We start from the raw sequence: 18,915 nt of genomic DNA on the forward strand, positions 1-18,915 counted from the left end.
AAAACTCCGCCCCCGCGCCCGACCCCACCCCCTCACCCCCGCAGCAGCCACCGCCACCGCCGCCACCTCTCCCTTCCTCTCTGCTCTTTACTCCTCCTGCTTTCTGTTCCTTCCTCCCCCTCACCTCCTTTCTTCCTCCTCTGGCGCTGACGCTTGCGTAGGGCCCTGGCGTCAGACGCGCGGGGGCGGGGCGAGGGCGGCGGGGAGTATAAGTAGAGGGTGCAGAAGGCGGTGCTTCCCCTTCTCCCCGGCGGTTAGTGCTGAGAGTGCGGAGTGTGTGCTCCGGGCTCGGAACACACATTTATTATTAAAAAATCCAAAAAAAATCTAAAAAAATCTTTTAAAAAACCAAAAAAAAAAATTTATAAAAAATCCGCGTCTCCCCCGCCGGAGACTTTTATTTTTTTTCTTCTTTTATAAAATAACCCGGTGAAGCAGCCGAGACCGACCCGCCCGCCCGCCCGCCCGCGGCCCCGCAGCAGCTGCAGGAAGGAACCAAGAGACCGAGGCCTTCCCGCTGCCCGGACCCGACACCGCCACCCCCGCTCCCAGCCGGCAGCCGGCAGCCAGCAGCCAGCGGCAGCGGATCAACCCTTTTCTGCGGCCGTTGAGTAGTTTTCGATTCCGGTTGATTTTTGTCCCTCTGCGCTTGCCCCCGCATTCCTCCCCCCCGGCTCCGGCTCCCGGTCCCTGCACTCGCTCTCCTCTTACGGAAAGGTCGCGGCCTGTGGCCCTGCGGGCAGCCGTGCCGAAATGAACCCCAGCGCCCCCAGCTACCCCATGGCCTCGCTCTACGTGGGGGACCTACACCCCGACGTGACCGAGGCGATGCTCTACGAGAAGTTCAGCCCGGCGGGGCCCATCCTCTCCATCCGGGTCTGCAGGGACATGATCACCCGCCGCTCCCTGGGCTACGCATATGTGAACTTCCAGCAGCCAGCGGACGGTGAGAGCCGGGCCCGGCGGGCGAGCGGACGGGCGGCCATGAGGCTCAGCCGGCGGCGGCGGGCAGGCTAGGCCGGCGGGCCGCGGGGAGGGGACTGGAGGGCATGTCACCCCCCAAGGACGGGCGGGAAGCCGCTGGGGCTCCGGGGTCCCCGTCCTCCCGATCCCGCAGGGACCCCTGCGTCCGGCGGCCGCACGCCTCTCGCACACCCGGCCACTTCCTCCTTTGCGACCATTTTCTCGGCCTCAGCCACTCTCAAACTTTAGGGTGATGACGCGCCGGGAGGGTGGGTGAGATAGGGCTCTTCAACGGCGATCCCGTCCGTAGTCGCGGGATTCCGGGGGCGTCGAGGGCCAAGCCCCCTTCTCTGGTAATAGGGGGAGGCGCTCCTACCACCCAGAGCTTTTGCCGGCGCCCCAGGACGGGGAGGAAGTGCTATTCGGTGCTCGAAAAATACCACGTGTTGAACCCTGTAACCCCACAGGCCCGAGGCCTGTTCCTGCTCCGGGCCCCATCACCTGGGGGAGCCACAGGCCCTTAAAGTTCAGTTCAAATGGTGGTGGGGTGGTGGTCTTAAGGTTTCTGATTATATTCTTAGTAACCTGTCGGTGGCTGATGGATCTGTGTATGTAAAATACCGATGAGATGTACATTTGGGGTTTTTCCCGAGTTAAGGCATTTCTCAATCTAACATTAACAGCAGGGTGGGAGGAGGGAATGTAGAGGATGACCCTATAGTTTTCTTGGGCAGTTTAGACCATTTAAATTTTTAAAATTCAAATTAGTTTCATAGTATTGGTAATTTGTTCAGATTTTTTTCCTTTCTGAAATCGTATGTTTCTGAGGGATTATTTTAAAATGTATTCATCAATTTTGGCTGTAAAATGTTAGTTGAGAGTGAAGTATGGACTCTAAATCATTATATTTTGGTGGCATTCAAGTAGTTGAGGTTTCTTTATTTTTTAAAGTGGTCCACAATATCCATAAATCATGGGGAATGATTGAGCACAAAGTAACAGATTAAGAGTTGGTTGAGATTTATTGGGGATCATGGGGGGGGGCCGGCAGAAATGCAGCTAACCTTGTATTTTTATTTTGAAGTTAAATAGTTCACAGAGACAAAATTTGGCCAGCAGATAAGATACGTGGCCTGATGAATTGCCAGGATTTTTCTTAATATCTAAATCAGTTGACTTCCAAAAATCAGCTTCACATGGTTTTACTGCCCAACTTTGCTTTTTTTTTTCTATGCTGTTTGAATACGTGTAGCATTATAACATTTAAGGAATTCATTTTTATTTTCGTAGAAAAAGCCTTAAAGGTGGAATTTAAACAACTTTAGTAGCACTTCATTTATTTAATGATCACCTTTTCGCTAGGTGAAGTTAATAATTGAGATTTTGCGTTGGCAGATTATTGAATGACAGAGCCAGAAGTTAGAAAATTGTGCTGCAGGTTTCCTTCCCTTTTGCTCTGTAAGCCGTAGCTCCAGATGTCAGTCCACAACAGTTCTAATCAATTGTGGGCAAGATTTATCACTGAATGGAAGATAAAGTAATATTAGGCAATTTAACTTTGGGGCAGGTAATCACAATCAAGAGTTGGTAGAGAAAACTGCGAAGAAATTCTAGAGACTGTAAAGTGGTAATTTTTGAAAGTGGCTTTCCTTCTAAGCTTAACAATTCTAAATACAACAAAAAAAATTTTTTAAAGTGGGATTTGAAAAGTTGAACTTCAGGTTACCATGGTTACAGTACACTGAATGTATTATGGGTCTATACCAGCAGACCACTACTGTAACTGCTCAAAAGATAGCATTTCCCTGTCCTCTATTAATTTAGTTTCTATACATACCAAATTACTGTCTTTCCAAATAGCTTTTCAGTTTTCTCTTTCATTTACTGCTAACTTGATGGACTTGCAGAATAGCTTCTGGAAATGATCAGTTTCCAATTTAACAGGAAAAGGTGACTCATTCAAAAGAAGCTCAAGCAAAGTCAGCTAAAAAAAAGAAAACTGGGGGAGCTGAATAGGTCAGTTGATAAATGAGCTGATAGCTGATTGTCACGATCTTCTAGAAACTAGAACTTTGACTTAAAAAAGAAATGGCCAGAAAGTTTGTGCTCACAATAACTACATTTATGTTGGCATGGAATTTGTGAAAACAGGTGTTTCAGGACTTAAACTAGACTGTGTTTTTCCCCTCTTTAGGGACTAGTCTTACTTAGGGATTAATTTTTTCCATTTAGCTTATTTAAGAAGTGTTTTTTAATGGTATAGATGCACATAATTCAATACTTCATGGACTATGAAATCATGGATTAGATTCTGAAATTTTCCATCCAGAAATAATTGCCTGAATTATCAGTTAAGGAAATCAGTGATCTAAGGTAAATTTAGTTTTATATGTCAAGAAAGCATTAACAGTAAATTGTGGATATTGTAGACCTGTTTTTAATTGTGCATTTTTGTTACACAGCTAAGTATACCCAGCTTCACATTAGTTACTGAAGGCCTGATTCAAAAGCTGATCTCAATGGATATAGCCTTTCTTTCGTTTTTTAATAAGCAACAGGAAATTGTGCCACAAATCACTGAAGTCCCCCCAATAATTTAGGACCTTTTGTTTTTTTAAGAAAATGAACTAAGTTTTGTGAAGCATTGGTAGTGATGAGAAATGAAACGACCAAGTTTGGCAGTTAATAGATAAGAAGTTAAGCTTAAAAATCCGTAAGCCACCCAGCCTGTGAATGATCTACAATTGCCTAGTGTTTCTTATATTGTTTATTCAGCAGATTATATGTGAAGGAGAATCTTTTATGTTGACTGGGAACAAAGGTGTTTCTAAATTTAATGGCAATTGAAGAGATTGTTTCAAAAATACCTCATTAGTGATATATCGTCTGTTAACATGGGAAATTGGGGTTTCTGATGCTTCTCTTTTTTGTGTCACAATTTAAATCTAGTGTGAGGTAAGGTCCTGCCATCTTGAAGTTAAAAAAAAAGTAGAGGGATGATATGCCCAACTACTTTCCTATAGTAGTTTATATAACTTTAAGTGGCCTGTAAAAGTTTTGAAGTAATACTCTAAAAATGTCCTTCTTGTAGCGGAGCGTGCTTTGGACACCATGAATTTTGATGTTATAAAAGGCAAGCCAGTACGTATCATGTGGTCTCAGCGTGATCCATCTCTTCGCAAAAGTGGAGTGGGCAACATATTCATTAAAAATTTGGACAAATCCATTGACAATAAAGCACTGTATGATACATTTTCTGCTTTTGGTAACATCCTTTCATGTAAGGTAAGCAAAAAACCTGACAGATAAACATACACATATAGTGTTTTCACTACTTGTTTATTCTTTAAAATAGAAACCGTACTATCTGTTAATGGATGTCTTTATTTCCCAAATACCCAAGTTACGTGGCTGTTCATTTCTGAATACTGAAAAAATGTTAAATCAATAGCGAGTAATGAAATACTGGTATACATTTTTCCCTAGGTGGTTTGTGATGAAAATGGTTCCAAGGGTTATGGATTTGTACATTTTGAGACCCAAGAAGCAGCTGAAAGAGCTATTGAAAAAATGAATGGGATGCTTCTAAATGATCGCAAAGTGTAAGTATTTGTTTAATCATACTTGAGATCTGTTTTTAGTAGTTCACATCACTATTTATTTTACAAATTAATATATTTGCCTTTAAAGAGTTATTACATAGCTAGAGTGAAAACGTGTAAAAACTGCATGTTGGTAGGTCTTAAAATTGTCTTTTCTCCATATTCAGCATGACATACAAATAACAGTGCATTAATTTAACTGGCCAAAAGAAAAAGAGAAGATATGTATGTATACTTTATAGATATAAAGCTTCTTCAAAATAAGTGCATAGTTGAAAAGCTGGGAATCCAGGTAGAAATTTTAGTCATGTATTTCTGAGGTATAGTAATTAGCCCATTTTAGAAAAGTGAAGCTGAAATAATTTCCCTGTATTTACATGCTGATAATGACAAATATGCTGGGATACAAATACAGGGGTCTAAATTCAGAGCTCAGAGTGGCTGTTTACCACATGGCCGTACTGCTTCTCAATTTATTAATGGAGTTAAAAAAATTATTTTTTTCTGACTTCCTTCACCCATTTAAAGATAAAGCAGAATTAAAACAGAAGTCTTCACAATTAATATTTGCTGAAATAAACTTGTTAGAAGTTGCAAAGTTTTTAAATAATGACACTGATAATACTCTGTTAAGAGTATTTGTGTTACAGATTGTAAAAATAAAGATTTTGGGGGGTGCCAAAGAAACAATAAACCTTAAATCTTTTATCCTCAGTGCCACTGGACTTTGCTTAATAATCGGGGCAAATTCAGCTGTAATGTCATTTTGTAAATGATTTGTGAGTTCATGTTGCTGTGCTAACTGCAGTGCTGGCTGCAAATAGGGTTGGTTTGTTATGTCAACTGCATCACTCCTAAGGTGTGGCTCTAATAAATCACTGCATCGGGTGGTGCGGCCAGTATATGAAGGAGTCTTGAAGCATATGGTTTCCTGTTTGAATTCTGTCAGTTCTGTTATTAAGGAAAGACTTTGTAATGTGAAAATAATCCGTATATATCCTAGAAAACCAGTAACTCCTTGACAAGGACAATGTTTACAAAGGCTAATTCTTAGAAATGTGCATCCTTAAATTCTTTAAATTATAGGAATATTCAGCATCATTAGTATTCTCAGATGAAAATACCTTAGTTTGTCCATCAGCAATGCTTTAGGGAAATGAAAGAATGCCTGTCAAATGGTGAGGAATCTAAATTAAATAAATACTTGATATATTACTCTTTGGAGTATAAAATGACGGAATACTTTTCCAGAAACAAGTTATATGTATAAACCTAAAATCATTTACATACCCTTTGAATTGCCACAATTTTTACAACTATAGCCTAAGAACAAATAACAAAGTATCATAAAGTTCCGGCATTATTTACAAAAGCAGCAAGTTGAGATGTCCACAGTGGAATACAATGTTTCCATGAGAATGTTCATAACATTTTAACAGCATGGAGAAGCACTGTCATTGGGGGGGTGGGGGATTAAGGAAACAAAATGATAGGTATCAACATTAATGTTCTTAAACACAGAAAACAAGACATACTAAAAGTCTATTATGATTTGGGTAGAATTACTAGTGATGGCTTTTTTACTTTGATGTGTATTACAGTATTCGGTGATATATGTACTCTGTTACATTAGGAGAAAACTAAATTTTTAAAATACACTTTGCTGATGATCCTGCAAAGAAAATTATGCCAGGCTGCTGTGTGTTAGAATTAGGAAATTAAAATTTTTATTTTAGGAGATTGCAAACAAAGGACAAGGGCTACTGAAACAGCAAAGATGAAAGCCTTGTGTCTAATTGGTGTGGTGCAAGTATACTCCCACTCATTTGAAAATGATAGGTGTGATCTCTAACCCTGGATTAGCTAGAGGGAGAGTGGTATATGTTCTTTTCTGTGACTTTAGTTCTTAAAATTCATGCTTTCATTTCTAAAATTAAGGCCCTTTTTTGTTCTATAGTGTGCTCTTTATTATATAGATACTGGACTTATCTGTAACAATTAAAAATCAACCATCAGGCTTAATTAATTATTCTGAACTTCATAAAATAGAATCTAATTTTATAGTCCTTAAATATTTTATTAGATTTGTTGGACGATTTAAGTCTCGTAAAGAACGAGAAGCAGAACTGGGAGCTAGGGCAAAAGAGTTCACCAATGTTTACATCAAGAACTTTGGAGAAGACATGGATGATGAGCGCCTTAAGGATCTCTTTGGCAAGTTTGGTAATGTGTCTGAATTAAATTTTTACACACAACATTCTGAGTAATTGCTTGTTAGTTTTGGTTAGTACTTTACTAAAAAATGAAATGAGACAATGTATTTAAATATTTGTAACTTGGATTATGCTGGATTATAATGGACTAGCAGTACATTATACTACAAAATAGCATATAACTATAGAATTCTATCCATTTTAAAAGTTAATAGTGCTGTATAGTACAGCAAGGTGTGACTGCTTTGATTGGAACAGATTTAAAAGGTTTTGCTATGTTAAGAAACTGCTGGATTTATGCATTTACAGATCTATCACATCAGAGGGCATGCATATGACACAGCCAATTTAGATTGGAGTGCAGTCTTTAATGATGGGACACAAAAGCTGGCCAGCTTTAGGATAATTGGCCAGTCTTGGTGGCATCATATTTGATAAGTTCAAAACTGACTTTCAGAGACAAAGCCAAAGATCCAGATTTTCCAGTGTGATATCTCTTTGGGATGTCCTCCTTAATCCATGGAGAATCTTATTAAACTACTTATTCCTTGCATTTCAAACTAACTTCATTAAACTTCAAGTTAGTGAAGTATAACCAGCCTCACTTTAGATAGTTGCTTTATCTGAAAATGACTTTCAAATTATATACTTATGCAGATGATTTGCTTGTCTCTTACTGTGTGCTTTCTGTTGAAATTAAACAGGTGGCTTATTTTTTTATTGAGCACTTCAAATGATAATCAGGAAACCTAATGCTTATCTGTTGTCAAGTTAGCATACTACATTGAACCCCTCTGCTCCTTTGAGCAGAAAATTTGTCATTTTGCATAAAGATAAATTGTATAAGAGGAAATAATGTGACATGTTGTATCTTACTCCAAATTCTCTTTAGTGATTGGCTTACATATATGTTTTTCATCTGTCTCGCTGCTTTTATAATTAGAAGCTATTTCTAAAGTTGCATATTATTAACCACTTATCCCAAATGAATGATGTTGTGAGTTGACTACCAGTATGTAAATTTGTCAAATATCTTCTTGGCTGTTTTGAATAACAGAGATAGATTGGAAGTACACTTTAAGACAGAGGCACATTCAGAAGAAATAATCTACCTGTGCCCGTACTTCTTCAAAATTCTCTGTAATCAAGTATGACTTTTAACCTTTTCTTATCCCACCTACCTGAAATACCACCCACCTCACTTACCCTTTTCAGTTGAGGGGGTTGGAGGGACATGTTTTTGAGAAATGAATCACCTCCTCTGGTGATTATGCTTTGTGTTTCCAAAGGTCAATCCCTGTATTCCCTCCAGTCCCTGTTGAAAAATCAATGGTCCAAGGCTTAAATTCTTCTTAATTCTGATGTCAGGAAAACAAAATTGTTGGCTTAAAAATAAAATCTTTTCATATCAGTTCCAAGAATAAAACTCCATTTTTTTACAGTTGTCTGAACATAAGGAGGAGTGTTTTGGGGAATAGAGTATTTATTTAGCTTCTTAGCAGAAATAAAGGGTTTTTGCAGAGAATATTTAGTGCTCTTTGGGGGAGGGGGCAGTTAGGAAAGGAATACATTTCTGGAGGCTTGGAATTCTTTTCCTTACCCATTTTAATTTTTTTGTGCCTTTGTTTTTATGTGTTAAAATTGGAGGTGTATAAACTAAATGTTGTATGTACTATCTTTGAATCATTTTTAAAAAATTATTTTTAGGACCTGCCTTAAGTGTGAAAGTAATGACTGATGAAAGTGGAAAATCCAAAGGTTTTGGATTTGTAAGCTTTGAAAGGCATGAAGATGCACAAAAAGTAAGACTTAAATAACTGAAAATTGTGGGTTTTCTGTATTTTTGTAGTAAGGGAATATACAGTTGGTTTGCTCCTATATTGAAATTCACATGCATGCCAGTGGCCATTTTGCATGTTTATTTTTACATGTATTTGTGTTTTACATGTTAGTTTTGAGAGTGTAAATTGAGAACCTATGTATTGCCTCCATACCTCAAACATTTAGTTTTTGTGATGGGTCCATCTTGAGCTTTCTAACAAACTCATCTGTTACAACAAATGCTCTTTATTGTTTAAAAAATGAACTTTTCTATTGCAAGTCAGTAATTAAGATTTTTGTGATTTCTGTAAGGCTGTGGATGAGATGAATGGAAAGGAGCTCAATGGAAAACAAATTTACGTTGGTCGAGCTCAGAAAAAAGTGGAACGACAGACGGAACTTAAGCGCAAATTTGAACAGATGAAGCAAGATAGGATCACCAGATACCAGGTTCATTTTTAATTGAACAGGCACAATAAGACAGGGATGAAGAAACATAGTTTACATTCATTTCAGTTAATCACCAGGTAACGGGAGGTTTGAGAGGGGGAAAGGAGTAAAATGGGATAAAAATAATAGGAAGTGTGCTTAAGTACCACTGCAGTTTTCTTTTTTCTTTGCCTAGTTTTCTTCTTCTTTTTTTAAGGGTGTTAACCTTTATGTGAAAAATCTCGATGATGGTATTGATGATGAACGTCTTCGGAAAGAGTTTTCTCCATTTGGTACAATCACTAGTGCAAAGGTAAAAATCATGTAATGAATGCTTTTTGAGATTTGAGGAAAATCATGCACATAGATATATGTATATAAATTTCACATTAATATACATACTGGAGTGTTTTCCTTGTTTCGTGAACTGATAGTCAAATAGCTTTTTCTTTCAAAGAAAAGGTTAGTCCTTCATTTCTTCTGGAAATAAGTTTTTGCTTCATTACTTCAAAAACTTATATTCAGATTTGAAGTGGCTGTTGTAGCCTGGTGGTTTATTTTTGCAGATGATGAGACCCGAATGCTTTCCTCAGGAAGGCTGCATTTGATGACCATAGTCTGTGGTTGATTCTCAACATCACGTGCACTGTTTTATTTATACTCTGTTTAAACTAGTTATTTTACTGATGAAAGAAAGCAATTTATTAGGGAGTTAATAATTGTTATTACTGGGTGAATCTGTATTCACTTACACAATTCTTTCTGGGGAATTAAAAACTTCAAGCCCAGTAGAGATCATAACTTTCTTTTACTTGAAATAAAAAATTAAAGAACAGTGATTCTAGTCTAAATTCTGGAATTTTGATGTAAGAATCTCTGCTCTAAGTGTTTATTTCCTTGTGTCCATAGACCAAGATCCCTCTGTAAGGTCTTGTGTGTGTATATTTTAGAGGGCGGGAGGGGAATAACCACTCTCTCAAAAAAGTACAGGAATATTTAAAACTCAGTGCTCTGGAATGACTTCCTGGCTGATCTTTCTGCTTAGCTTTTCCTGGCCACCCCATTGCCCAAGGGAGCTTCTATAGTAAGGAAATGTTAGGGGCACAGTAGGTGAATACAGATAAAAATGTAGGTGATGGGTTGCCTTGCGTTTCATTCAGCCTGTGCTTTTGTAAGAGTACCTGGACTATGATAGAATTTATTCCTAAGTATCTTTATCCTCAGTGTGTTCCCTGGATGGAAATTGTTTAAATATGTGCATCCATTTTTTAAAAGTCCTTTGTGGATCATAGTATCACTGTTTGCAAGGAGGTTAAAAACTTTGGCAGGAATTTATTCTAGAGGGAGGAGGTCATTACATTAATAATTCTTGCTGAAAAAACATTTATCAAAGCAGTAGGGTAAAGAGTGAACTCCACCCCCATTTACAGTCTCTAAAAGGACTTTGGGTGGCCTTCCCAGGTAATCCCTGAGCTTTTCCAAACACTTTTTGTGTATGTATAAACAGTTTTTAGAAAACAGGATCATAACTTATGTATTGTTACTCTCCTTTAGGTCTAGATATTTCAGGTATTTTCTTTGCTCTTTTTCTTTTTGGCTAGGAGTTGAGTACTCATGTAAGATGTACCATTACTTCCTGTACCTGTATTGATAAATATTTGGGTTGTTTTGGATGTTTCCACTGTTAGACCCACCACTAAAGATTCTTTAGATCTTTGCACACATGCCAGTATTTCTCAAGTACTAGAATTGAAATTGCTGGTTATTGGGAATGTGTGTTCAAAATTGATACAATCCAGAAAGGCTGAACAAATCTAGTCTTGTCAGTTTAGTAGAAAGTGGTGTATGTCTTTTCAAATGGTGACCTGCTTTTCATGTATTTCCTAGTTTTGCCTGTTCTTTGCTTATTTTTGTAGTGTGTCTTTTTTATTGATGGTCTTTTGTCATCTTATTTTCCCTATATTTTTGTATTTTATGTTTATATTCATAACTAATCTGGCAGTTTGATTTTTCAATGTGATGTGAATAAGCAATCTAATGTAATTCTTTTTTAGTTGTCCCATGTACCATGTATTGAATACTGCAAAGGTCCATCTTTTCTCCACTATTAAGGTGTAAGCTTTAACATACTAAATTCCCATAATTGGCATGGCTCCTGAACTTTTATTCTTTTTTAAAGATAAAATTGACATACTCGTTTTAGGTGTACAACATAACAGTTCAAAATCTGTATATATGTGAAATGACCACCACAGTAAATCTAGTTAAATTCTATCACCATACCTAAGTTAGAAGTTTTCATCACAAGGAGAGAAAAACTTTTATAAGATCTACTCTCCTGGCAACTTTTAAATGTATAATAAGGGATTGACTGTAATCCTCATGCTGTTTGTTCCATCACCATGACTTAACTGACTCATAGAAGATACATGCTCTTATCTTATAGCCAGGAGTTAGTACTTCTCAGCTGTCTTCACCCATTTCCCTCGTGTCCCTCCTCTACCTCTGGCAGCAGCTCCCAGTCCTCTGTATGAGCTTGGTTTTGTTTCATTGTTTGGTTGGGGTTTCGTTTGGTCTTTGTTGTTGTTGTTGTTCCACATATAAGTGAGATCATATGAATGCATTTTATTGCTGTTTTGTCTGATCTGTGCCAGCATACTGTTTGATGTAGCTGTGTGGTATGATTATGTATGACATTGCAGGACTCGTGAGGAGTTCCTTGCATCTCCATCACTTGTTTAAAAAGATTTACAGTCATTGGAAGCTTCTTCCTGAGAATATTGTTTAGACTCCCAATATTCATGGCCCTTCTGGTCTTGAAAGTGAAATTTTTATTTAAAATGTGGGTATTAGATTCAACTGCCTTTATCCCCCTCTAAAGAGTAGTAAAGCATCTTGTCGGCTTGAATTGCTAAGTCAAATTTTAATTGTATGTTTCCAGTGGTGCGAGAGTCAAATTCAGTAGGCCTTGAATGTATTTAGATATTTAAACCTGAATACTGAAAATTTGATATCTGAGTATCTAAAATCTTACCAAGTTGCTGTTGTACCTCCATCCCTTTGTTTCCTCTTTTGCTTAAGTAGGGTAATTCATATGTGTATGTTGCCCTTAATATTTGGGTATTAAGGAAAAACAGAACAATGACAAAAGCATTAACAGGGTTTACATGTTTGAGTCAATGGCTATAATGGACTAAATTAGTAATGCTCTCCTTTTGTGTCTCATTTTACCATTGCATTGACCATGTTTACTTTTTTTCTCTTAATAGGTTATGATGGAGGGTGGTCGCAGCAAAGGGTTTGGTTTTGTATGTTTCTCCTCCCCAGAAGAAGCCACTAAAGCAGTTACAGAAATGAATGGTAGAATTGTGGCCACCAAGCCATTGTATGTAGCTCTAGCTCAGCGCAAAGAAGAGCGTCAGGCTCACCTCACAAACCAGTATATGCAGAGAATGGCGAGTGTCAGAGCTGTGCCCAACCCTGTAATCAACCCCTACCAGCCAGCTCCTCCTTCAGGTTACTTCATGGCAGCTATCCCACAGGTAGGTTTTTAAAAGAGAATAAAAACCCCCATGAAAGTTTTCATATTTAGTCATTTTTAGTGTTTTGTGCCTCCCAGAATCCAAGTGTAGAGGTGAAAACATTTATATGTGAATTATGATTGAGTCTGAAGAAAATGCTTGAGTAGAGGATCTGCTAAATGTTCTTAAGTGCATTAAACTCGTTGTGTCATTTGCTTGCTTTCTACAGACTCAGAATCGTGCTGCATACTATCCTCCTAGCCAAATTGCTCAACTAAGACCAAGTCCTCGCTGGACTGCTCAGGGTGCCAGACCTCATCGTAAGCCTTTCGTTTTTAAGTTAAGCTTACAAATTATTAGAACCAAAAGTGAACAGGGAAAGTAACTTATATTTCAACAGTGTATTAACTGCTGCTTTTCATAATTTATGGTTCTCGGTGCTCGTGTTTGGGATATTAGCATTTTTTTAAAAATTGTGAAGTACTTCATTATTCCTGTCTTCCTGAGTAATTTGAGTGAGTTTGATTATCACAAGTTTGGGAATGGATCCAACTCAAAATTTCATGTTGGTTAAACAGTAGTTTTATAAGATCTTCCATGTATAAGGATCAGGGTCCTGGCATTTTTCAACCTTGCCCTGTGCAACAGTACTATATTGCAACAGTACTTGCGATCAGTTTCATGTATCATGTTTATATAATAATAAGTGCTAGTCCTTGCATGAATGAATTGTTTACTGATGCGCTGATCTGATAAGTGCAAAAAAGCAGATGAGATGAAACTTTAAAACATGGTGTTTATATTTTTGGTCACTTTTATGCAACTTTAAGTCTAAAAAAGTAGTATGAACACTTCGAGTTTTTCTCCAGTTGATGTGTATTTGTGTCATTAAATGCAGCATTCCAGAATATGCCCGGTGCTATCCGCCCAGCCGCTCCTAGACCACCATTTAGTACCATGAGACCAGCTTCTTCACAGGTTCCACGAGTCATGTCAACACAGCGTGTTGGTGAGTCTTAACCCTTCCTGTAAAAATTGCTCTCCAATTTTGAAATAGCAAAGTAAAAACAAAAGAAATAATGTGGGTTTTTTTTTTAAGCCAACACATCAACACAGACCATGGGTCCACGTCCTGCAGCTGCTGCCGCCGCAGCCACTCCCGCCGTCCGCACCGTTCCACAGTACAAGTATGCTGCGGGCGTGCGCAATCCTCAGCAGCATCTTAATGCACAGCCCCAAGTTACCATGCAGCAGGTCTGGATTTGATGATTTCTCTCTTTATAAAAATGACAGTCCTTGACTGTACTCAAAGAAAATGAAGGCAGCTATATAAGAGAGCCTGAGCTATCTAGGGACATCTTGTTAGTTGATGTCCCATTAATTTAGAATATGTAAGAATTTTATTTGCTTTATGTTGTAGGAATTAGACAACATTCAGCAATCTTTATCCTGAAATGACCTATGTGCTTGAGAGTTTGTTTGGCATAGGTGTAAGGAAGAAAGGGTGTGAAATAGTTGGTGAGATTTGGCTTACCCTTTTTGACCCTGGGACCAAAACTGCCATCAGTCATAATAAAAATGTGGTTCCAAAGGTAAAGATAATGAAGTATCTCATGTGTCACAATTCTCAAGTGTATAGGTGTGAATAGCTCTTTGGCTGTATTTGATTAGCTCATCTCCTATTTTATGTTTAGATTGTAGTCTTACCACTGTAGTGATTTTGTTTTTGACAGCTGTATTTACCATTACTTCTCAAAGTTGAGGAATTTTTAAATTTTATATCTAGCCTGCTGTTCATGTACAAGGTCAGGAGCCTTTGACTGCTTCCATGTTGGCATCTGCCCCCCCTCAAGAGCAAAAGCAAATGTTGGGTAAGTACCTTAGTCCCACCTGGTCAGTTACATCAAGACTAAAAAACAGGAAGATACTTAAATTGACTTGGCACCTAACATGACAGCTAGAGTGGTGGGATTGATGTGAATTGGCATGAATGATCATCATGGCATAATTTGCCTAATTAATTAAAAGCCTACAGAGCTATTAAAATGTGTTGGCTTTTGATGGATAAGGTTATAGGGCATTACTCCTTGCTATGGATCCCACAGCATTTTTGGGTTAGAGAATTTGAACCAGATGAGCAAACAGTAGTAACATAGCTTAATTTCATTTTTTGGCAAACTGATACTGCCAGGAATTAATTGCCTTATGGTAGATTTTAATCTGTTTTTATAACAATCTTCCCATGAAAGATACAGTGAAATGGTGGATCACGGGTTATGTTTGCTAAATACAAAAATAAGGTTCTTAAACCCCAGTTTTAATATGGTAGATTCCTTAAATAAAATTTTAAAGGCATTTTTGAATGTTTTTGTTCCTAGGTGAACGGCTCTTCCCTCTAATTCAAGCCATGCACCCTACTCTTGCTGGTAAAATCACTGGCATGTTGTTGGAGATTGATAATTCTGAACTTCTTCATATGCTTGAGTCTCCAGAGTCTCTCCGTTCTAAAGTAATTTAAATTTGTCATTTATCTAGCACCTTCTACTAAGTATTCCAGAGCTTTTTGTAGAACTTAATTTTATAAAACATTTCTAAATGCCTTACATAAGCCATGCACAGTTCTAAGAGCTTTATAAATATTAATTGTAAATCATGATAATCTATGGTGCTTATTATCTCCATTTTGTATATGGGGAAACTGAAGCATGTTAGAGCACAAGTAATTGCCCAGTGCTCACACTGAGTAAATCACAGGGCTTGGTTTCAAATCCAGTCAGTTTAACTCCAGCATTTTTACTCTCTCAGCTGTGCTGCTGCTTTACTGGAGAGAGGTATTTGCTGATATTTCTCAACTTCGGGGGATTTTTGGTGGGAATTTTTTGTCAGGAGAGAAAAGCGTGAGGAGGTTCATATTCTTCTAAAACAGTGGTAGGATGGAAATCAAAAGGCTATGGATACAGTTGGAAATGTTGTTGATGTTTTTCCCAGTAACAGTTCTGCTTTCGTCTGAGGAAAGGAGTTTGCCTTTATTGGACATTTGTATATTTTTAATTTGAAGTACTAGTTATTCCTTTACAGAGCCAATTTGCTTTCCCTTTTTTTTAGGTTGATGAAGCTGTAGCTGTACTACAAGCCCACCAAGCTAAAGAGGCTGCCCAGAAAGCAGTTAACAGTGCCACTGGTGTTCCAACTGTTTGAAGTGAGCTTTCGCTCCTGGGTTTACTATTTTCAACTTATTTCTTAATCTTTTATAACAGTTTGAGCATACTTTAAAACACAACAAAAATTCATTTTAGCTTTAATCTAAGATGGTAGTGCTAATTTTTCAAAGAGAAGTAGAAATAGGAGGAATCAAAGTAAATATGTTACCTAGGTACTGACTTGGGTTAAGTCAAAGCACTTTGAAGCATTTTGTATAGTGATTTATATTAAATGGCCCTTAACAGGAGTTGGCTCTTTGTGTACTTATTTAGAGGGCTTTCATCAATTTTTCTTGGGTGGCACCAGTGACAGTTGTCCTTGGGCCTATTACTATTGTCCTTCATTACTCCCAAGAAACTTGGTATGTAGCTGTGTAGCCAGTACCAGGCCAGGAATTGGCAAAGCTTTTCTGAAAGACAATATAGGAAATATTTTGGTTTTGCAGGCCATGTCTCTGTTGCAGTTACTCCACTGTTACAGTGTGAAAGTAGCCGTAAACATCATTTAAGTGAATGTGGGTGTGGCTGTGTTTCAATAAAACTATAGAAACAGGCTTCAGACAGTTGGCTTAAATTTGCTACTGGCTAGTGCTAGCTAATATTGGTCTGTTTTTGGTTAGCTTTAATTTTATTGAAATATTTGACAAACAGGTAAGTTTACGGTGTACATGTTAATTAGATACATCTATGTATAATTGCCATTGTAGCAGTATTGCATATAACCTTTTTTTTAGTTGATATTATTAAATTCTATTCTCTTAGAAAGTTTAATTATTATAATTTTTTCCCCCACCTTTACAGATTGATCAGGGACCACGAAAAGAAACTCGTGCTTCACCGAAGAAAAATGTCTAAACATCGAAAAACTTAAACATTATGGAAAAAAAACATTGCAAAATATAAAATAAATAAAAAAAGGAAAGGAAACTTTGAACCTTATGTACCGAGCAAATGCCAGGTCTAGCAACAAATGCTAGTCCTAGAATACTTTATTGATTTTTAAAAAACCCAAAAAAATAGTAAAATATAAAAACAAATTAATGTTTTATAAGACCCTGGAAAAAGAATTTTCAGTAAAGTACAAAAATTTAAAGCATTCCTTTCTTTAATTTTGTAATTCTTTACTGTGGAATAGCTCAGAACGTCACTTCTGTTCTAAATGACAGAATTGATAACTGAGTAAGGAAATGTAATTTGGATTATAAATTCTTGCTTTAATAAAAATTCCTTAAACAGTGCTCAGTGATGTTAGGCTGTTTTATTTCTCTTTGTAATTGGCTGACATAAATAGGTGATGACCCAGAATTGACATAACCCCTCTCATGGAAAAAAAGTTTCAGGGGTTCTTTAGTTGTATGAAAAGGAGGCCCAGGACAATTCTTCTAATGCATTTTATGAATTTGGACTTCCATATGAACTCTTGAACCAAGGTATATGTATTTATTAAATGATCTTATTTTTTGAGGTGACACCAGTTTGTGACCATTTAAGGTTTCTAGGCTAGAAGATAATGAACTTAGACCCTCATTTATATGGTAGAGAACCATAACAGTTACTCTCGGTTGGAGAGGAGAGTGTAGGTATGTGTTTGATAGAATTTTTGTACAAATGTCAAAAAGAATTTTAAGTCTTATTTTTTAAAGATTTTTTGAAAGATTTTTGATGATTATAAATAACTTCATCATAGTATACTACCTTATCACCCAACATACTTGAGAAAAATGAGTAAGGGTTCCACCTCTAGAGAACAGATTCAGAAGATCAGGGCTGGGGCCCTAGAATATCTGCATAAAGCAAACATCTCTGGTAATTGCACATTTGAGAATGGCCTAGTTTTAACCTATATCGCATTCTCTATATACCACACCACTGCTTTCTAAATTGCACATCTGATTGTTCTCATCACCATGGTAGAATTATCTCAACACCAGCTTTGGTGCCATTGGGAGCAAGTAAGTAAATGCAAATAAAGCCATGGCTGTAACTTTCAGCCCTCCCGCAGGTTGAAACCTTATGATGCTTCCATACCTGGAATGCTTTTCACTTTGGCTTGCTTTTTTGACATTAAGATGTAAACCCTTCTTTTCCCCAATGGCTTAAGTCAGTGCACCCACTATGCAGTCTAATGATTTTGTATTTTGCCTAACCTCAGGATGCCTACTCTCTTTTTTTTTTTTTTTATTTTATTTTGGTATCATTAATCTATAATTACATGAAGGACATTGTTTACCAGGCTCCCCCCTTCACCATGTCCCCCCCACATCCTCGTTCACAGTCACTGTCCATCAACATAGTAAGATGCTGTAAAATCACTTGTCTTCTCTGTGTTGCACAGCCCTCCCTGTGCCCCCCCCCCCACACACTATACATGTTAATCATAATGCCCCCTTTCTTTTTTTTCTGCCCTTATCCCTCCCTTCCCACTGGTCCTCCCCAGTCCCTTTCCCTTTGGTAACTATTAGTCCATTCTTGGGTTCTGTGCTTCTGCTGTTTTGTTCCTTCAGTTTTCTTTTGTTCTTATACTCCACATATGAGTGAAATCATTTGGTACTTGTCTTTCTCCGCCTGGCTTATTTCACTGAGCATAATACCCTCTAGCTCCATCCATGTTGTTGCGAATGGTAGGATTTGTTTTTTTCTTATGGATGAGTAATATTCCATTGTGTATATGTACCACATCTTCTTTATCCATTCATCTACTGATGGACATTTAGGTTGCTTCCATATCTTGGCTATTGTAAATAGTGCAGCGATAAACAGGGGTGCATCTGTCTTCAAAACTGGAGTGCTGCATTCTTGGGGTAAATTCCTAGAAGTGGAATTCCTGGAGGACCCCTACTCTCTTAAGGGGCTAACATTTCATTGGTAGGAAAAACGATTTCTCTCCGTCACCATTAAAGCTTTTGCTCAGTGCTTCAGGAAGGCAGAGAAGTATATGTATCTGTCAAAACTTGAATATAAAATGCTTTAAGCTTTGACGTTTTGAAGTTTTAGTTTGAGACACTAGTTACAGTATAAAATTACCACACAATATTCCAAATTCTAGATGTGCAGATAAGGTTTACACCAACTAGCTTTTTATGAATTTGATGATTGTAATGTGATAGTCATTTCAAGAACAGATTTATCTTTCTTAGATGTGGCAATCTTCCATGACTTGAAAAGA

General features: G+C 37.7%; 1 protein-coding gene across 2 annotated transcripts; it reads left to right on the top strand.

Annotated features, from left to right (window-relative positions):
• Window positions 1-227: 227 nt before the first annotated feature.
• Window positions 228-16,987, top strand: PABPC1 (poly(A) binding protein cytoplasmic 1). 2 transcript variants are annotated; one of them, XM_036876261.2, is made up of 15 exons: window positions 228-946; window positions 4,055-4,248; window positions 4,450-4,565; window positions 6,649-6,788; window positions 8,486-8,580; window positions 8,912-9,049; window positions 9,246-9,341; window positions 12,298-12,570; window positions 12,779-12,869; window positions 13,448-13,558; window positions 13,649-13,803; window positions 14,336-14,420; window positions 14,928-15,058; window positions 15,655-15,748; window positions 16,551-16,987. In XM_036876261.2, the coding sequence occupies exons 1-14, from the start codon at window positions 754-756 to the stop codon at window positions 15,745-15,747; spliced, it is 1,911 nt and encodes a 636-aa protein (XP_036732156.1). In that variant the 5' UTR covers window positions 228-753; the 3' UTR covers window position 15,748; window positions 16,551-16,987. The 2 variants fall into 2 exon arrangements, with proteins under 2 accessions (XP_036732156.1, XP_036732157.1); XM_036876262.2 differs by having other exon boundaries at window positions 6,649-6,779.
• Window positions 16,988-18,915: the final 1,928 nt, after the last annotated feature.

Source organism: Manis pentadactyla, chromosome 3, assembly GCF_030020395.1.
Source record: "Manis pentadactyla isolate mManPen7 chromosome 3, mManPen7.hap1, whole genome shotgun sequence".
Lineage (NCBI taxonomy): Eukaryota > Metazoa > Chordata > Mammalia > Pholidota > Manidae > Manis > Manis pentadactyla.